The sequence below is a fragment of the Macrobrachium rosenbergii genome, chromosome 3, assembly GCF_040412425.1.
Source record: "Macrobrachium rosenbergii isolate ZJJX-2024 chromosome 3, ASM4041242v1, whole genome shotgun sequence".
Taxonomy (NCBI): Eukaryota; Metazoa; Arthropoda; class Malacostraca; order Decapoda; family Palaemonidae; genus Macrobrachium; species Macrobrachium rosenbergii.
In genome coordinates this window covers 12,012,459-12,033,697 of record NC_089743.1, presented here as the reverse complement: position 1 = coordinate 12,033,697, position 21,239 = coordinate 12,012,459, and the positions used below count along the sequence as shown (strand labels likewise).

Below are 21,239 nucleotides of genomic sequence, written 5' to 3'. Positions count from 1 at the left end.
GTATGTGTGTGTGTGTATGTGCCAGCATTGAGCAATTTCCACCAAACTTGGTATATTTATGACTTACTATCTAGAAATCAGCACTGTGGGGGTAAAACATCACTAACAACAAAGGGCACCAAAAGGTTGTGGGGGTGGGAAGGGCTTCATTCGTAGTTTTACAAATTTTTTCATACCTAATTTCAGTATACATATGACTTACTATCTGGAAAAGAATACTGTGGGGGTAAGACATCAATGGCACCAAAGGGGATGTGGGTTGGGAAGGGGGTGAGAGAGAGAGAGAGAGAGAGAGAGAGAGAGAGAGAGAGAGAGGTGTTAGGGAGAAGAAAGAGAGAGAAAAGAGGGAAAGAGACAGGAGGGAGAGAGAGAGAGAGAGAGAGAGAGAGAGAGAGAGAAAGAAAGAGAGAAAGAGAGAGGAAGTGGGAAAGAGAGAGGAAAGAGAGAGAAGGAGAGAAGTGAAAGAGGGAAATAGAGAGAGAGAGAGAGAGAGAGAGAAGAGAGAGAGAGAGAGAGAGAGAGAGAGAGAGAGAGAGTTAATCAATTGTCATTCAGAGTTAGAGAGGGCAGAGCTGGGTTGAGAAAGCTAATCAATTGTATTATAGTTATCCTGGGCAGCATATATTGGTATATAATATATATATATGTGTGTGTGTGTGTGTGTGTGTGTGTGTGTGTGTATATATATATGTATATATATATATATATGTATATATATATATATATATATATATATATATATATATATATATATATGTATATATATATATATATATGTATATATATATATATATATATATATATATATATATATATATATATATATATATATATGTATATGTTTAGAGTACTGTTATGTTAAATGCAGCGTCCCTTTCAAATCAGAAATCCACTTTTGAGTATTCATGCGCTTCGAGACCTGTAACTCAGAATATACCAGTATCTTGGTGTTTCCACTTCTTCAATGTTAGGTTGAATTAATCCTCTCCCTTAAATAAATCAGATTTTAAGTTTGATACTTTTAAGGTTATGATGAACATATTTTATTTTTTATTATTGTAAAGGTTACACGCATATTCCTAACATAAATAGTAGTACTTTTAGAATTAAATTTTTCGCTTTCCCTTTTACGTTTTTTTATTTCACTCCTGTCTCCCTCCTTCAATTATACTCACTCCTACTTTTTTTCACGCCCCGTTCTACCTTCCATTGTTTTCCCTTTTATCTCCCCATACCCACTGCTCTTAATACACTTATCCTTTCTGCATAAATTTGACATGACCCAGGAATCGATACACACGTGTCACGTATTTAATTTTACGAATAAATTCTTAAAGGATGAAAGATCAAGGAACCTGTGAAGGAGAAAGAAAGCACAGTAGACGCTAAAATAGTGAGCTCTCATGTTGAATTTCTTCAACTGGCAAGATCGGCATGATGGGCAACTCAGCACTAGTGGTATTGTAGGGGCTAGCACCATCATAACTCCTTACCATCTCATCCTAACCTCACCTAAGCAACACTAACTATCCGGCGCTTAGCCCCCGATCGATGCCGCAACTTGCTGTCCTCCGAAATAGAGGACCCAGAACGAGCTCTGGAGAAAAATCAGTCAATTCTCTTCACATGAAGAATTTGCGATCCACATGAAAAGCTGTTAAACAGTCCTTCGTCTCTCATATTGTGTTTCAACTTTGATGCCACCACTTTATCCAATGGGGCTTCTCAAACTTTTCAGGGTCCCCACTTTCATAATTTGACTCTTTAATTCAAATATTAAAGTTAATCCGTAATTTAATTATGTAATTAATGATATTTGCCTCATCGTTGAGTGAAATAGATGCTCGAAGTGTTTTGTTTAATTCAGTATTAAACTTATCTATACCTTCCATCCGTGCTGCCATACATACACCGTGCGTTACGAGATCTATGAAAAGCAAAGTTTTCGCTAAACCTGGTCATCACAAGAGACCAGTGCGTATTAAGAGCCCTGTATGCTTTGTATGAATGCTGATGTATGTGAGGATTTTTTATAAAATTTTGTACATACACATACATACAGGTATGTATGTAAGTGTTCATATACAGTTAGGCTTAGTGTGATCGGTAGCTGTCTTCTCAGCTAACCAGCAGTGTTTATTTCGTTTGAAGTATAGGAAAGGTCGGGCGAGTGCTTACGACTTTGCAAAAAAAAAAAAAAAAAAAAACCATTGTGCGTCAGATGACCTAATCACTAAATAAGGTATATGGTAATGGAAGGTCGCGAGTAGGGTGGAAAAGGACTTGGGGCCAGCAACTTCATCCCAGTAGACCTTCTGGAAACCAAAAGACTAATATCTTCTTGGGGAACACCTTTAAAGGAAAAAAAAATCTGAATGATGAAATAGAAGGAAAGTAATCAATCAGCTTAAATTCTAATGACTTATAATTGTCATAGTTACATCAGTGTCAATCCATGAGCATTTAGACATCATTTATTTCATTTTGGAGAATCGAGATTGTACACAGACGCCTCGAGGCTGTGAAGAAACTGCACTTAGACGCCGAGCTGCGCTGTCATTGCAAAAAAAGTATACCTTAGTTTAGCCAGACCACTGAGAAGCTGATTAACAGCTCTCCTAGGCCTGGCCCGAAGGATTAGACTTATTTTACGTGGCTAAGAACCAATTGGTTACCTAGCAACGGAACCTACAGCTCATTGTGGAATCCGAACCACATTATACCGAGAAATGAATTTCTGTCACCAGAAATAAATTCCTCTAATTCTTCATTGGCCGGCCGGAGACTCGAACTCGGGCCTAGCAGAGTGCTAGCCGGGAACTCTACCGACTCGCCCAAAGAGGAACTGCTGACACTGCAAATGACACCTCATTTTGTAGCAGTCATATCGCTGAAGTATTCTTTCGTGTTTCTCCTGCAGAGCTGCTGGCTGTTCTCATTCTTGCCTCGAGAGTAATGATTTTTCTCGCGGGTTTTCTCATTTCCATTCCAGCCGAGACTTATGCATGTCATTCGTTTTAGCGAACATCTACTTACTTGCCTAAGGTATTAGCTTTGTTCGTGTAGAGCCCTCATTTGCATCGCCAGGAGATTCATGTAATTTGACAGTGCGAAAACTAGGGAGCGTTTCTTGAATGAACTCGCGTGGGGCAGATGTAGAAGTATGACGCTGTTGCCAATAATAACTTGTAATTAAATCTAAAAGAAAATTATGCCTTGAAGTCTTGAGTTTCCGGCTAATGCGATTTAGTTTGTATCCTCTGAATTATGGCTGATCCTCTGAATAAAGATTGTTGTAAGCGCGTGATTACCGTCGTGCTATTATCAGAGAATTTTTGAAGCCATGAAATACGACACCTTGCCATGACAAGATCTTGTATGTAAAATTACTATTATCCTCTCTCTCTCTCTCTCTCTCTCTCTCTCTCTCTCTCTCTCTCTCTCTCTCTCTCTGGAGGACGAGGTCCTGTTCATATTACATGGATGTATGCACTTTTATGGTGGGTATATGACGTCTAATGAGATATTTTAACTTTTAATTCAATCATTTTATGAACGCTTGATTTTACAGTAGCATTCGTGCTCTGTGTCAGTTCTTTAAGTTACAGTTCAAAATTATAATCATAATTATGATTTTACTTTGCGTAAAATGTTTATAGACAGACGCTGATGACCATAGTAGCTGCAACGCCAGATAGTTATGCAAAATCAGGCACATCCAAATATGGCATAGATGCATTTAGACACATCACCTGGTTCCTCTCATTCCCTTTTGGTCTTTTTTTTTTCTCTGAATAGGTCTAGAGAGAGAGAGAGAGAGAGAGAGAGAGAGAGAGAGAGAGAGTTGGCAATGAACGAGAGGAAGAATATAAGAATACTTCGAAAATTCTTGAATTAGGCGTATTTCGGATTCACGAATGAGTCTGACTTAGCCCTTTAAAAGAAGGTTGATCAGACGACTGGAAAAACAGAAGTCAGGAGAAGATTCCATACTTTAGTCGTATAGGAAACACTCAATTATCGAACCGGTAATGCCAAGACTAAGAAAAAGACCGATTTTCTGCTTGAGCTAAGATCAGGAATACCTCGAATAACCAATAATCGATTTATCCACCGCTTTTGTTTTTCTGGTCATTTGTATTCGCTGTTACCTATCTTTCAACGTAGTAAGAAATGTCTACAAAGAATGAGATGGGAAAAAACAGATTTTTCCTACATATGAATAGATTTTTAATAATTCTCCATTTTTGAGTGTGCAATATTTCTTGATGATAATTTGTCCAGATGAATTATGTCAAAGAAACGTGGGCCACCCAAACATTAGTAGACTAATCCTGTAAGCAATACAAAGTGAATACTCATGGCTTAATTTTGAATGTAGATATTTATGTGCTAACGAAGTTATTGTTTAAACAAAAATGTCATGTGAAAAATAGAGTAAAACGAACCTCATAATTCAGAAGCAGCCAAGAATAAGAAAAACAAGCATGAATTAGGAAATCCCAATTGTTTCTGGGGATATTTCGCTGAATCAGTGGTTTCTCTGGTAGGGAGCCATTCCATTTTCACACCTTTTTTTTGTTACGGTGAAACCGTCCTTTTTTTATTAAATGTTATTATCGGCCTGCTCTATCCTGACATTATGCGGTTGCCCCACTGCCAGTTTAGGACCTTCTTAAGTAAGATGTCCCCGAGATGTTTACTCTTATTTAGGGTAGTTGAAGGAAAGCCACATTCCCTTTATAGTGTCTTTAGAAGGTCACGCCCCCACCCAACCAGTTTCATATCCCCATGCTAGACAGTGGTTTGTAAGTTGCTTCAGTCGGAAGGCTCACCATTTTCATAAGCTCAAACTGGGTCTTCATCGATAGCTAAGTTACGTTTTTTTATTTATCATACTTTCTTTTCGATAGTTTTCCAATGTACGTTGTGTTTGGTTCAGGTACAACCGACCTTGTGCCAACACGGGCCCTTGCCCAAAGGCCACCCAGAATTGTGGCAAGGTATTGAAGGGATAGAAGACCCATTTGGACCACTGACCTTTGACCAACCCAGACGCACAGAAATGACAGGCTAATCTTGTTTGCGTCATTAAAGAACTACACGTCTCCCTTTCCCCCTACGGGCAAACCTATCCCATAACCTTGTTTGTCTCATGTTAGAATCAGAAGGTTGACTGACTGCTAACTATTACAAGGAAAACATTCTTGTGAATTATGCCATTAGTCAAATTACGGGCACAGACAGATGCTGCCGATGATAAAGCTTCTCCACGGTATCATTTTACATTTCCTCTTGACAACTTAACCCTGTGATGCGGCTTTCATCTTACTGTTGTTTTTGCACATTTCCCGCCGCCAACATGTCATTATTTCATTAAAGCCAGGAGACACACACACACACAGAGAGAGAGAGAGAGAGAGAGAGAGAGAGAGAGAGAGAGAGAGAGAGAGAGAGAGAGAATGTTTGATGCTTGCCTTGATTCAGGACCTAGAAAGTGAGAGGAAGATAAAAAATAGAACTCAAAGTCCAGACATATTATTAGCATTATTATTTCAATCATTACCATTAATAGATAAGCAAAAATAAAAAGAAATCGGAAACGAAAATAGTAAGTGACTGTAATTGTGGAAACATTGAAGAAACAAGTTAAGTAAATCGTACGAATTAAAGATAGGAGCGAATGAAAACAGTAAAGGAAAAGAAAGGAGTTCGGTAAAGGAAAGAGATGGAGAGAAAGAGAAAATGGCGCGAGAGCAGGATGTTCGTGAGTCGGGTGTACACATCATTCATAATACGGAACAGCCATGAAGTTATCCAGTAATGTGAAAATTATATGGGGGATTCGTTGTTTTTGTAAACAGAATGTAGATCGAATTGTATTCCTAGATAAAAATAGGCGACAGGGTGGGGGGAAAGGGCTGAACGAGAGAAAAAGATGGATGTTTGCTTGAATAATGTAACTCGGAGTTATCAGTTCTCATGAGGGAGGTCGCAGGTATATCAGTATGAGAGAGGGTTGTGGTTTGAAAAAAAGAAAACAAGCTGCACACAATTTCAAACAAATGTCAGGGAGAGAGGATATATTTATTCTATATATATATATATATATATATATATATTTATTATATATATATATATATATATATATATATATATATATATATATATATATATATATATATATATATATATATATATATATATGTATATATATATATATATATATATATATATATATATATATATGTATATATATATATATATATATATATATATATATATATATATATTCTGAACCATATCTGGTTCATCAGGTTCTATCATCACTTACAGAGAGATGGACTGGAAAGACTGGCAGAAGCCGAGACAACCACGGGGAAAGGGGAACAACAAAACCAGCAAAATAACCTTAAAACTAGTTTATTAACATTAGGTAATATACATATTTACAATCGAGTCAAGTCCGGCGTACATCAATAAATAAATGTACCACATCACACAACCGAAGAGTCAGTCATAAATAACAACGATGTAGCAAAATTAGTTACTTTAAAATAATACATTACCACAACAGCAAAAACTAACAAATACCATATAAAAGCGAACAACATTTCAGCTACATCAAACAATAATAAACAATACAGACAGCATAAAGTGAGATCAGTTAACATAAATAATGGTATAACCAAAAGTACACAAATATCCAAAAAATCATTAAAGCAGCAAAAATAACAATAACCCAAATTATCATAAATACCAATTACACTCATAATACATAAATATCTGTAATGAAAATTCACAATCCACCTACAGTGCAAAATTGAACATCTACCCAGAGATGTCCAAGACCACAACAAGGGTCACAGAGGATGACCATCAAAGGTCATCGAGGATGACCATCAAACTACTACCGTGAAGTCATCAAAACCGCCCCATGATGGCAAACAGGAACATCTCCACAAAACACAGACGCTCACAGCAGAGTCGATGCGACAGCCAAATTGCTGTCCCAGAGGAATGCCTCCTCTCTACAGATGACTAGGGTTAGCCATCAACTCATCCTCGAACTCAAATGAAGTTCTCATCCTCAACTGCTGTAGGGGCCAACAGGTAACTACTACCTGCTGTTCATCGAGTCCATGCTGCTATGCTGTCTAGACCCTGACTCGATGATTACCCAAACTTGATTATCGCTACCAAAGTGAAGGCAACAGACATAAACTCTATCTGCAAAAAAAAGCACCACTGGGAGAGGAGTGCACCCACAACAAGGAAACAGTCGTTGCAAAAGCACTAAACAATACTAACATATATATATATATATATATATATATATATATATATATATATATATTATATATATATATATATATATATATATATATATATATATATATATATATATATATATATATATATATATAAATGGATGCATGTATGTGTGTGTACTTTATTCCAGCATAACTCTTAAATGCATTGAGCAGTATCAGCCAAACTTGGTATACATATGACTTACTATCTGGAGAAGAATACTGTGGGGGTAAGACATTACTAGCACTAAAGGGCACCAAAGGGGGTGGGGATGGGAAGGGCTTCCCTGAAATGGGGGTGGTTCTGCCTGTAGACTTAGTAACAAAATAAACTCTACAAATTTATCATACCTCATTTCGGTATTCATGTCTTACTATCTGAAAAAGAATACTGTGTGGGTAAGATATCACTGGCACCAAAGGGGTTGGGGTTGGGAAAGGGTGTGACATAAAAATAACTGGAAATGACAGATATTAGTGTCTAACCAATGGTTTTTTGAGAAGGGGTAAAAAATTGAGGTCGCTGAGATGAATGGTAACTCCCGATGCCCTTTAAGTTCAAGATCAACCCAATAGGAATGGGGGATGAGAAGGGTGAAATATAAAATGTCAAAAATGCTGGGCAGTGTAATTGAAGTACTATCTTAACAGGTAAGGGAGAGAGGAACTGAGAGAGAGTAGAGGGGGTGTTAGGAAGGAGAAAGAGGGAAAGAGTGAGAGAGAGAGAGAGAGAGAGTGAGAGAGAGAGTAGAGGGGTTGGTAGGGAGGAGAATGAGAGAGAGAGTGAGAGTGTGAGAGGGAGAGGAAGTGAGGGAGGGAGTAGAGGGGGTGTTAGGGGAGAGAGAGAGAGAGAGAGAGAGAGAGCAAGTTTATCAGTTGTCATTTAGAGTTTTCCCAGGCAACACTGGGTTGGTCAGCTAGTCTTTTATATAAAAGTGAATGTTTGTGTGTATGTTTGTGGTTATGTTTGTGTGCTATAGAAATCCAAACCACTTGACCGATCTAGACAAAATTTGGCACTTGGCCATCACTTAACACAACTTAGATATTAGGGTAGGTTTCAAGCATGTACCCCCTTCCCTTCCCTTTCCTCAATCCCCCTTCCCTATGTAACTTATGTGGTAACTGCTTGACTGATCTAGACAAAATTTGGCACATGGCCATCATTTGACCCAACTTAGATAATAGGGTGGGTTTCAAACCTGTATCCCCTTCCCCTTCCATTTGTAACATGTGGTAACCACTTGACCAATCTAGACAAAATTTGGCATGTGGCCATCATTTGACGAACTTAGGTAAGAAGATAGGTTTCAAATCTGTACCCCTTCCCCTTCCCCATCCCCATCCCCCTTCCCTTTGTAACTTATGTGGTAACTGCTTGACTCTATGGGTTTATCATACCCTTATTTTATGTACTCGATATCATAGAAATATATTATTGAAAATGCTTTTCTCTCCTGTGATTAATAATTCTGTCTCAATGTTTGTGTTTAGATTTAATAGGGGTGTGTTTAGGTTTGGTGGGGGTGTGTGTTCAGGTTTAGTGGGAATGTGTTTGGGTTTAGCAGGGGGTGTGTTTAGGTTTAGTGGTGTGTGTGCTTAGGTTTAGTGGGGTGTTTTAGTCAAGTGGGGGTGTGTTTAGGTTTAGTGGGGGTAAATGCGACAGTCACCCTGGTAATATCTGGATAAAATGGACAATCACAACAGTAATACTTGGATAAAAGGGACAGTCAGCACAATAATACCTGGATAAAAGGGACAGTCAGCACAGTCATACCATGGGGACAGTCACCACAGTAATGTCTGGATAAAGTAAACAGTCACCGTGGTAATACCTGGATAAAATGGACAGTCACTACAGTAATACCTTGGTAAATGGGACAGTCAGCACAGTAATTCCTGGATATAAGGGACAGACAGTACAGTAATACCTGGATAAATAGGACAGTCACCACAGTAATACCACCTGGAGAAAAGGGACAGTCAGTACTGTAATACCTGGGTAAATGGGACATCCACCACAGTAATATCTGGATAAATGGAACAGTCATCACAGTAATATCAGGATAAAATGGACAGTCACAACAGTAATATCTGGCTAAAAGGGACAGTCAGCACAGTAATACATGGATAAAAGGGACAGATAGAATAGTAATGCCTGGATAAGAGGGACAATCACCACAGTAATGCCTGGATAAAATGGACAGTCACCACAGTAATATCAGAATAAAAGGGACAGGCAGTGGAGTAATACCTGGATAAATGGGATAGTCAGTACAGTAATACCTATATAAAAGAGACAGTCACCGCAGTAATGTGTTGATAAAAGGGACAGCCAATGCCGTAATACCTGGGTAAAAGAGACAGTCAGAACAATAAAACCTGGATAAATGCGACCGTCAGTACAGTAATACAAGGGTCAATGGGAAAGTCAGTGAGTAAAATAACTGGATAAAAGGGACAGTCAGCACAATAATACACGGATAAATGGGACAGTCAGTACAGTAATAACTGGATAAAAGGGACAGTAACATCTGGATAAATGGGACAGTCACAACAGTAATAACTGAATAAATGGGACAGTCACTACAGTAATACCTGGATAAAAGGAACAGTCAGTGCAGTAATAACTGGATAAATAGGACAGTCAGTACAGTCATACCTGGATAAAAGGGACAGTCACCACAGTAATACCTGGATGAATGGGATTGTCACCACAGTAATATATAGATAAATGGGATAGTCAGTAAAGTAATATATGGATAAAAGGGACAGTTAGTACAGTCATTTCTGGACAAAAGGAACAGTCTCTTCAGTAATACCTGGGTAAATTGGACAGTCAGCACAGTAATATTTGGATAAAAGGGACAGTCAGTACAGTAATTCCTGGATAAAAGGGACAGTCAGTACAAGGAGGTGCAGGAAAATTTTCCAAGTTCTTCAGAGTTTTCCCGTGCAGTGCTGTATATTTCAGTGTGTTGAACCTCTACACACATGCTTTGCTATTTGTCTCTAACTTGCAAACATATATTAATGGCGTTCCCTATAGTACCTCTTTTATTCCATCTATTCGGCCCTTTCTAGGCCTTTTCCGTCCTCCTTTCAAACACTTCCGAATGGTTTCAATCATTTCATATGATCAAACCATTTCCAAACATTGATCATCCTCTCACCTACTCTAACATTTTCACCCCCCATTTCCTGCATCTCCTCATTTCTGATCCTTTCAGTCTTCAGTATGCCACAACTGCTATGTACACTGTTTATCTCAGCAGCTTTAACCCTTTCTTGTTCATTCATATTCAGCATCTTCACTGCCAACAGGTAGAATTAGCTCAACAATCACTTCCTAAATTTCCACAGTCACCTCCATAAACAATCTAAGTGTCCTTTCCATCTGTTCTACAATCTGCTACCTTCTTGCTTTACTTATTCTATAACTCGCCTCTTCTCTCATCTCACTATCATCAAGACCACTGAGAAACAAGGCCAGGTGGATATGACGTGATGCCATTGACCCTGGTGGTCCCAAGCTAGCGATTCTTTCTCTCTCGAGCTTCCTTCCTGTACATCACTTGAGTACAAGGTTTTCTCATGGTTCCGTTGTTTTATTTTTTAATTGGACCATAAAACGTACATGGCATAACGAAGAAGCATGCCACGGATGTATCTTGTGTGTTTTATTGGATGAACTTACTATGGTAAATAGGTAAACTCAACAAATAAGTTCACTGCAACAGGTATTTGACTTTTGCCTCTGGATAACATTACGATAACTAGCGCTGAATAATCCCTCGGATTCCAGTGCTTGGCTTCAACACTAAATTTCATATTCCATTCCATTCCACATTAGGATAACTTTTGACTGCAACATAAAGTCTGTATTCATCACACTGGAACCAGCGTTACGCCATGTCAGGAGCGCAGACAAACACAGTTAGGTTTGTCTGGTAAGGTACCATAAGTTAGACCTGTGCAAGTATAGCCTACACCCAGGTATAGCCTAAGAAAGCTGTAGCCTGAAAAAGGGATTTAGGTAGGTGTTGTGAGCAACAAGGTAAAAGTGCAACATAAAGAAAGACTGGTTTAGCCTAGTTTGAATTTTAGTAGGAATTCTTATAAGCTAGACTTTACAGAATCTAATATAGGCTAGCCTATATCAAAAACTCCCACTGTAGCCTATGCCAAACAACTCCCAGTGTAGCCTATGTCAAACAGCTCCCAGGTAGCCTATGTCAAAGAACTCCCAGGGTAGTCTATGTCAAACAACTCCCAGTGTAGCATATGTTAAACAACTCCCAGTGTAGTCCATGTTTGACATAGACTAACAACTCCCAGTGCAGAACTTAGCAAGAGCTTTGGAAATGGCACAGACATAGAAGTTATAGGTTCAGAGCTTTGGAAATGGCACAGACATAGAAGTTTTAGGTTCATCACAAGTGGAAGTACATTATAGTGATCAGGAAGTAGGCAAGTTACCATTGCCAGTAGTCAAAAGGTAAGGGACAAATCTTATTGGACCTAGATTGGTTAAGGTGAATAAAATTAGACTGGCCTAGAATTCTAAGGGTTACAGGTACAAAATAGAAGTTGAGTACGGATTAATGAAATACCATACTGTACACTGCAATACCCCACCTACAGTTAAGCCTAACTGCACTTAGGAGATTTAAAGATTCCTACAGAGGTTCATGATGCAAATATCATTGAGCAGATATTGAATAACTTGCAGAGAGGTGACACTGGTTGTATTTTTAAAACCTACAGTAGCATTGCTGTTGTAAAATTAGTGATTTCATTTTTGCTGAAATTCATATTTGAATAACTAGAGTTAATGACTGAATAAATTTTATTATTCATCAGAGCTGGTAATATTGTCTTTTTTTTTGTAATTGTTCCCCCTCAAAGTTATAGTCTTGAGAGATAAGAAATTCTTACCATTGGCGAGTTACTCTACCATCAGGTGTGTGTCTCCAAACAGTTTACCCCAGCATCAGAACAAAATTACTCAAATTTTCTGTGTACATTAACAATAAATGTAAATCATTGCTACCCAATAACAAAACAGTGATACTGACGGCGGATGAAACTCAATTGAAACCATATTTTGATTATAAAGGCGGAAATTCAGCACATTTGTTGAGATGTACCAGAAATAACTGACTTGGCCAGAAAGATACAAATAAAACAGTAAAGTTCCCACAGTTCTCCTTTGATGGAAATAATATTTTAGAAAATGAAATTCATTATGCACCATTCAACTCTGTCATGAAAAGCATTCTCCTCCTCCACCTTTGAGAAACAAAGTGTTCATTTAGTTTCACAAGTATCCAATGAGTATCTCATTCAGGCTTTACTAACTCTTGAGAAAAAAATCAGTTTCCCTTTTTATTCAGAAGTTGCAGAATGTGTCAATTTTTTTACATTACATTTGACGGACAATAATGAATGTAAAATTCCCATATAAAGGTCAAAGGTTGAATAATAAATGTGCTGCTCCAGTAAGTAATGAAGGTCATAGTACAGAAAAAATAGCCAAATTAATAATATGGGCTTCTACTAACGTTTTACTGAATAATTATTGTTCCCAAGAAAATAACTATATTGTAGCCAACAAAAACTTGAATAAGAGAGAAAGTTAGAAACTTTAACTACCAAATAACAACTATATGTAAAAGATAATAATTATTTCATTCACATATAGTAGAGTAAACCACTGCACTGCCGTCTTGTAAGTTGACGTTAACACTATGTATAAACATTTTTTAATACAGTGATAAACATGTTTGAGCTTCGATATATACTGTATTGCAACTGTAAATAAGTTGTTTTGGTTCAGTATTTTATATTAATCTCATAACCTGTGTTTCGAGTTAGTATTATTTAGTGTACACAAATTAGTGTAGACGAGAAAAATAAGTAAATTAACTTATTACCATAACTAGCAAGCAACAAGTTGTCTATTTTAGTGATGTTTTATTTACATTTCTTTCGTCTGGCAGCGTAGTCAGTGCTAGCTACTCGGACCATCCTTGCTTACGTCACAATACATCGAACAGGCCTTCTCTTTCGGTGGTCTCGCTATCATCCGTTATGTTTATTTCCATCCAAATACCTCTACTAATCAGCTGCTTCCATTTCTCCACCACTAGTGTACTCATTGTTCCATTTACTCTCAGCCTTATTCCTTCTCACAGTTACTCTAGCTTTACTCCTCTTGCAAACGCTAGACTTGTTTTATTAATTGCTGAAGTTTTCATCACCATCCCCAGGTAATACTATACCATCCACAAACTTCAAGTATTTTGCACACCATCATGGCTCATTTTCCTATACCACAATTTTGCAACTATATTTGCTCTCCTTAACCAGACTTCAGGTATCACTCCATTAATAAATATATTAGTCAGCTATGGAGACTAAAGCAAATCTTGTCTGAGACCCACCCCCCTTTTTTTTTTACATCGAACCAGTCACTGCCGTGTATGTACTCGTCAAGAATTAAAAATTTAGTTATTGCTTTACTGAGTATGATATTTATTTACATGTTTGTGTTTTCTGTGCTTTTTATGTAGCAGAACAAATTTTCATTGAATCATTATATTTTCGTTGTCGTGGTTACCATCATCGCCTCCAAACACCGTGCGATGCAAAGGGCCTTTGTGAAATACAACCACACAGAGCACTCATCTCGAGCCTCCCGTCTCTTAAATTTCTGTGTCTTCCTACTCTTCAGGTGACCAGAAAGCCCAGCTTACACTATCACATGCCATTCTCCCTGGTTTGGGACGAAGGACTTGTTCAAGCCATCTCCATAATACCTCTTGGTGCTGTCATAGTAATTTGACATATTGTGCTGTGATCATCAACTGCCAGAAAGGCTTTTGCAAACTGATGCCCTAATGAAACATTATAGCGATGCTTCGAAGGTTGCGTGCAATATCCTTTTGGGTGGCTTCTGTTCAGCCACCTTGAACCGTTTCCCAAATGGCGTTTATGCTTATTGAATATATAGAACGTTTCTTTAAAAATTATGGCGATTCTTACATACAATGAAAAGTGGGATCCCAGTTCTCTGTGATATTTATGATTTTGTTTCCATGTACTTTTTCACGTGTAGAATTGTTATACATCACCTAAAGAGATATGTATGCTGTAAATAAGAGAAAACTTTAATTTTCTCTTAATCTTACAATAAAGTGGTTTTAACCTATATTAGGAGAATGATAAATACCCTCATATTTGCTCCTGGTTAGTAAAACACATTTGTTGAACATTTTGATTATTCTTTTCATTTTAGTTTTAAGAGATTTATGTACTTGTTTGCTAAATTTATTATTATTATTATTATTATTATTATTATTATTATTATTATTATTATTATTATTATTATTATTATTTTGTAGTGTATGATGCTTATATATTTTGTTTTTTCATTGCAGGATATATTTCCCAGCATAGACCTCATATGAATGCAGGTAAGAGATTTCGAACTTTTCTAGTTAGTCGCATGACTCACGGAAGGAATTAACATGTTTATTGCTTCTGAATGCTTGAAAAACACTACCGTGGCCAAGACTTTTCCTCTGGTTTGTACTGGCATGCATTGTTACTGCACGGTCCGTGCCTCGTTCATATCGTCGAGGTGTTATTTCCAGAAATCAAAGCTGTTATTGTGCTGAAGAAAACTGCCAAATTTTAATTGATATTTACGTGCGAGAACGGCATCGACTGTCTCAATGCATTGTTTTTAATGGAAGCAGTGATCGCGCTTTTACCGAAGAACGACTATGCGTTAATTTATATAAAAATATGACAAATAAAAAGAAAACAATAGCGACGCGTTTTTCAGTAAATGGACAAGAAGACCACAGAATCCTCACCTGTAATTTGTGTTTAAAAAGTTAAAAGTTATCGTGTCACGGCATCGTGTGCTCGTGTCATGGTGCCATGCCAGAACTGTGAAAAGTGGGCGTAGCCAAGCGCAGTTGGACTGTCATGCAAGCTGGTTTATAGACCGTTCGCAGTCACCTTTTTTCAGGAATCATTTTAGCTCGAAGGGACACATTCGAAGCACGGACGCTCGCTTGCTTTCGTGACGAGGTGGGGATGGCGATGGCCAGTTCATTAGATTTAGAGTTTTCTAAAGCAACAAAGCAAGGTAGGGTTTTTAGGGGGGGGGGGAGTGTGGGCTGGTCAGGGTGGGGGGAGAGGAAGGAGTAGGAAAGGAGAGAACTGTGTCGTCGTGATTTTTAGCCTTGTTAAATGGAATAAAAAAGAAAATGTCGGATGAGTTTAAAAGCTCAAATTGTCTGGCCCTCGGTGGTTACAACTCATTAGAGCGCTTTGATAACATCTACAGAACCACTAGGATGTATTGACGTGTCTTTCTTCTTTATCACGATGTCTCGTCATTTTATCGTTCTTTTTTATTTTCATTTCGTTTCTTGTTTTGTTTCAGTTCAAGGCTCTCTTGCTCAACGCCTTAAATCATCCAGGTTTAGTGTCACGAAGTTACTTATTTACTCTTTCCACTTTCGTTTTATTTTATTCTATTTATACAGACTGGACATATATTTTTTTTTTTCGCTTTCTAGTCTACTGTACGCTGGAATATTTTAACGTACAGTGACAATTGTGTATATATATATATATATATATATATATATATATGTATATATTTTAATGTGTGTGTGTGTGTGTGTGTGTGTGTGTGTGTGTGTGACAATTGTGTAGAGTGTATATATATATATATATATATATATATATATATATATATATATATATATATATATATATATATATATATACAGTACATATATATGTATATATGTGTGTCTCACAGAGCTTGGACCCGTATTCGAGTCCATGGGCGAAATGCGTATGAGCAAGTTTCCTGAAAAACCCACTGTGGTCATGTTTACCCGAGTTGTGACTTCGGATTGTCGATGGTTCTCGATTGTGATAGTTCGCTGCCAGTACAGGCTTGCGACCTCATTCCAGTAGAACTTGCTGAGAAAAAGAAGATCAACCCAATCTGGAGCCACCCTTTAAAAGACGAAAAGCCTTGTGGTGAATGACCAATATTATTGTATCGTTTACATATATACACAGATATGGATGATATATATATATATATATATATATATATATATATATATATATATATATATATAATGTATATATATGTATGTATATGTATATATACATATGTATGTAATATATAATATACATATATATAAGTGTGTGTGTGTGCGTGCATGCCAAAAAAAACTAAGAAATAACTGTATACATAGACCCACACACAAAGATGAAGGGATGCAGACTGAGGAAAAAAATTTCTAACTTACAGAAAAGTTATTTCCGACGAATTTACTTGTGTAATTACATTCCAATTTATCTTCTTATATGATGTATTCAGCTGTTGGGTTTGTGCTTCCCAGTTCATTCTATTATTTATTCTTAAAAGGATTTGCATATAAATCTTGTTTCCTTTCCCTCCTCGCGCTTTAGAATTTTTCAAGCATCCCCCGGGAATTATTATTCATTTTAGATTAAACATTTTGCATTCATTACGGGGACCTTTTGTATTGTTTATACATTTTCCTTCCGTCTTTTTTTTTTTTTTTGTATACCTGGACGTGGGAAGGGCTGAAGCTGGACGGTATCATTTGCTTTAGTTTCCTCCGGCTTCTTCTGGGTTACCGTTGCATTTGAGTGTTTGTCTTTAATTGTTAGTAACTGTTCCTTTAGTTACGTTGAGACAGGAAACCCGTCATATCAAAAAGTATTAGGTTTCTATTTTTATTAAGATTTAGATTTTTATTAAGATTTAGATTTTTGCTAAGATTTAGATTTTTGCCTTAAATATCGACTACATGAATAATGCTTATAAACTTGCTTAAGACTTTGCAGAGCAGATTTCAGGCCCGTTCAATGAAAAAATAGGAGAGCGCAACCAAGAAACGAGACATTTCCTTATCCTCTGTTTTTCTCTTGCCCTTCCCTCTGTTAGGATTGCCCTCTCCGACGGCTTTCACGGGAGGAAATATAACATCTTGGCTCTGTTTCCTCGTTGTAGCCAAAACTGTTTCCTCGTTGTAGCCTTTTGGATAAACAGTGCTTGCGGGAAACCTTTTTGTTGTTAAACGAAAGATCGGCCCGTACGAAAGAGAGGGGATTTTTTTTTTCTAATTCGTATATGTAATTGTTGAAAGTGTTTTGCCGAAACTTCATCCATTTATATTTGAAATTATCCCGAAAATAATACTGATGAGCAATAGGAAAATGTTTGGAGACAGATCTTCTGATCTGAATCTGGATTAGAACTTTTCCTTTAGTGAACTATTACAACTTGACGCATCAAACGCAAATGAAATCCAGTTTGATGAGATGCCTGTGTTATATTTTTCAGTTCGGATCATCGAAAGTGCATCAAATTCTTGAATTCATTAAGTTATATACCGTATTTGAATTTTTGTCTGCCGTTAGTATCGAGTAAGTGATGTGAATAGCCTTATTTCTATTTCTTAAGAGCATAACTGACATTACCATTTATTATTTACTTGAAATGGTGAAGGATGTAGTGTAGATTTGACCTTTGGTGTATTTTCGCCAGTAATTTCAAAAATGGGCTTGCTCTTTCTTTTGTCATTAACTGTAAACTGATTCTGTGCAAGGCGACTCAGGCTGATATCAGACATTGAAATTGAATTTAGGATTTACAGGACAGGCAATTTTGATTCAGTCGCTGGCTGTAAGATAAGTATCTCCGTTATTATTATTATTATTATTATTATTATTATTATTATTATTATTATTATTATTATTATTATTATTATTATTATTATTTGAAATAAGTAAAATTTCAAATAGAGGATGGCTTAAAGACCATTACCATGCTTGGAAAGCTTTCAAAGAAGAGTGTCATAAGTAAAAACAGAGCGAAGAAAATGACGAATAATTAAAGATAAGTGAATCGACTTATAAACAGCGGCGGTTTATGTGGCTCTATATAGTAGCATTACATTTTCTCCAACCATTTAATGGTATGAAGGGCTGGTCTTTCTTCGGTTAATTACTTAAAGTTTGAAATGTTCTTGAGTGAAACCTGAAAATCTCTCATCATTTCCTCCAAAATCTGGTACTGCTGTGATTAAACTTATTATAGGGACATCAGACTAAGTAACCTATTCCTACACGATGCAAAATAGCAGCTTCTAATCCAACCAGGACATTTTTCTAATTTCGCAGCACTGAAATAGTAGATCAAGTGATGCACCAGCGATTGCAGTTGAATTTTATGATCTACATTTTTTAATCACAATAAATACACAGTGGTAGATTGAAGTAGCCACAGAACGAAGAGTGAAATATTACTTCAATTCTTAGATCAAGTGATGAATTCCCTGCTATGATTTTTTCCCCGCATTTTTTTATGAACAGTGTAAATCCGGTGAGTTTGAAAACGAAAGCCATTTCTGTATATCCCCTCTTCGACTCATCACTGAGAGAAGGGAAAGTTGTTGTTCCTCAGAAACAAAATTTAGTAAAAGGGTCTTAGTGATGACCGCAAGGTGATTTGCAACTCAGTTTTGAACATTGCCCCGGTCCCTCAGGGTTGTAACATTCTAAGCTATAATGCATGGCCTTTTGTCATTTTATATATATATATATATATATATAAATGTATGTAATGTATGTATGTATGTATGTATATATATATATATATATATATATATATATATATATATATATATATATATATATATATATATATGTGTGTGTATGTGTGTGTGTGTGTGTGTGTGTGTGTATGTAAAGAGAGAGAGAGAGAGAGAGAGAGAGAGAGAGAGAGAGAGAGAGAAAGAGAGGGGCTATTTATTAGAGAATTTGTCGTATAGTTATACGTAACAAGCATTTTTTGTTTTTGCAGATCGTGTGCAAATTTTTACACGAAAAAAGTAAATTCTGTACCTTATATACTTACAGACGTAAGTGTACTGTATACAGCGTTAGTTTTTAATATATTATGCGTGTGTATAATATTCAAATAGTGGGAAGAAAATGAGTAGAGCGAACGTGCGGACTTGACTTGAGAATCGCCATCCCAACATCAGCATCCTGTGCGAACCTTGAAGAAAGAAAGAAAGAAGGAAGAGTTTAGCGTCGGGCTAAACAGATAGGGTTTGTCGCCTTAGTGTCACGAGGCGTTACTTTGGAGTGACGTTGAACCGACCACAGAATCGTTTAACGTTGACAATTTCTCTTTATATCTTCTTATACATTCCATTTTTTCCCCCCCTCTTTCTTTCTCTGGTTTTTCTCAGGCTAAGTCCACTGCTCTCCCGCCACGTCCCTTTCACGCCCTTCTGAGTATTGTCGACTTATATCTTCCTTCTTTTGTGCAATCAACGGTTTTCTTCACGTTTTGTCTTCGTTCCGGTGCCAAGGTGACGGTACTTTAAAATGTACTTTGAGGGGAGAATTGGGTTGATTTTCAGGTTCCAGCCTTTGGGATATAGAATCTTTCTTTGACTCTGTTTACCCCCAGCATTTCGTTTGGTCTTCTTTCGATTGAATATTAGTTTCGCATTTTTTCAATCTTTCTTTTTTTATATATTTGATGTTTTGCCATTCTTTCAGTGAGATAGCTTTCAGGCAAAGAACCTTCAAATCTGATATAACTATGAGCATCCAGCCTCGTAGAAGCAGAGGCCTTTGCTGACTGAGACCATTTTCGACGTAACATTGGCGCCCTGCATCGCAGACAGGGCAATAGCAACAAGCCAGTAATCCAAAACATCTTAAATGGGGTTGGGCTGGTTGACGTGTTTTAACCATTACAGGTGGTCTGTAATATCAAATAGATTTTCAGCGTGTTTTATTGTTTGTTCATCAAGTCTGTCGTTTTGATATCATTATTTCAATAATAAAATAAAAATCAACGGCAGCTGAACGTGCTTTAATCCTGTTGTGTATGATTCTGTTATGTATTCATTTCTGTTTTATTTAACTATTACGTATTCGTTTTTCTTGTGATTTTATTGTCTCTTGGTTTCTTATCACTGTGCTTAGTAACTTGATGTGTCGTGTAATATTCAGTAACGTTAGCATATCCCATCTGTAGTATTAAATGTCTACGAAATTTATTATTTTTATTATTTAATATCACTATTAGTAATGGTTCGATGTAACTTATTTTTTCTAACTTTGCTGTAGTTGCACAAAGTGTGGAAATGACCTTGAGCTGAAATGAATTTATTATTATTATTATTATTATTATTATTATTATTATTATTATTATTATTATTATTATTATTATAGCATACGCCGGGTGAAGCTCATATACTGTTTCGGTTTGTTAGGTCTTTGCTTTAGTGTGGGTCCGAGTCTTTAGTAGAAGTATATGTTCATCTCCTTCAGGGCCGTAACCCATGGACCATTTGTTGTTAAATGACCCCATTTGGACCATTTAATAAAATTCTTGACAAAAATCAAGCATCAACATGACATGTAACTAAAAGAGACCGAACAAGCCTATATTAAAATTTACTCGGAAGTGAATAAAGAACACATAAAATAATCAAAATGAAAAGCTCTTATCACCCGAAGAAACTATAATTAAGATCTGCAAATCAAGAATTGGAAAATTGCCAAGGCTGTGGGAAAACATTAGCTTGAAGCTTTCATCAGCGTACGCATGCACACATAAATACTGCATATATGTATATGTATAAATACTGCATATATGTATGTGTATATGTATATAAATAAAGACAAAATCCACGAAGGCAAGAGAAACAGTGGAGTGCTGCAAGGCCTTTCGACTGAAGTCCTTCCGTCACTAAGTATAGTGGTAAGAAACTCAAGACTATAAGTCGAAAGGCCTTACATCATTCCATTGTTTCTCTTTCCTTCGTGGAT

The 21,239-nt window shown here is 36.8% G+C and overlaps 1 protein-coding gene across 4 annotated transcripts in view; it reads left to right on the top strand.

The window, feature by feature from the left end:
• The window catches only part of LOC136852684 (latrophilin Cirl-like), a 1,484,851-nt gene that overhangs the window by 933,770 nt on the left and 529,842 nt on the right, over positions 1–21,239 (top strand). For all 4 annotated transcript variants that reach the window (XM_067127658.1, XM_067127633.1, XM_067127599.1 and 1 more), the window contains one exon: positions 14,756–14,791. In XM_067127658.1, coding sequence (XP_066983759.1) covers positions 14,756–14,791 — 36 coding nt within the window. The remainder of the gene's footprint in view (positions 1–14,755; positions 14,792–21,239) is intronic.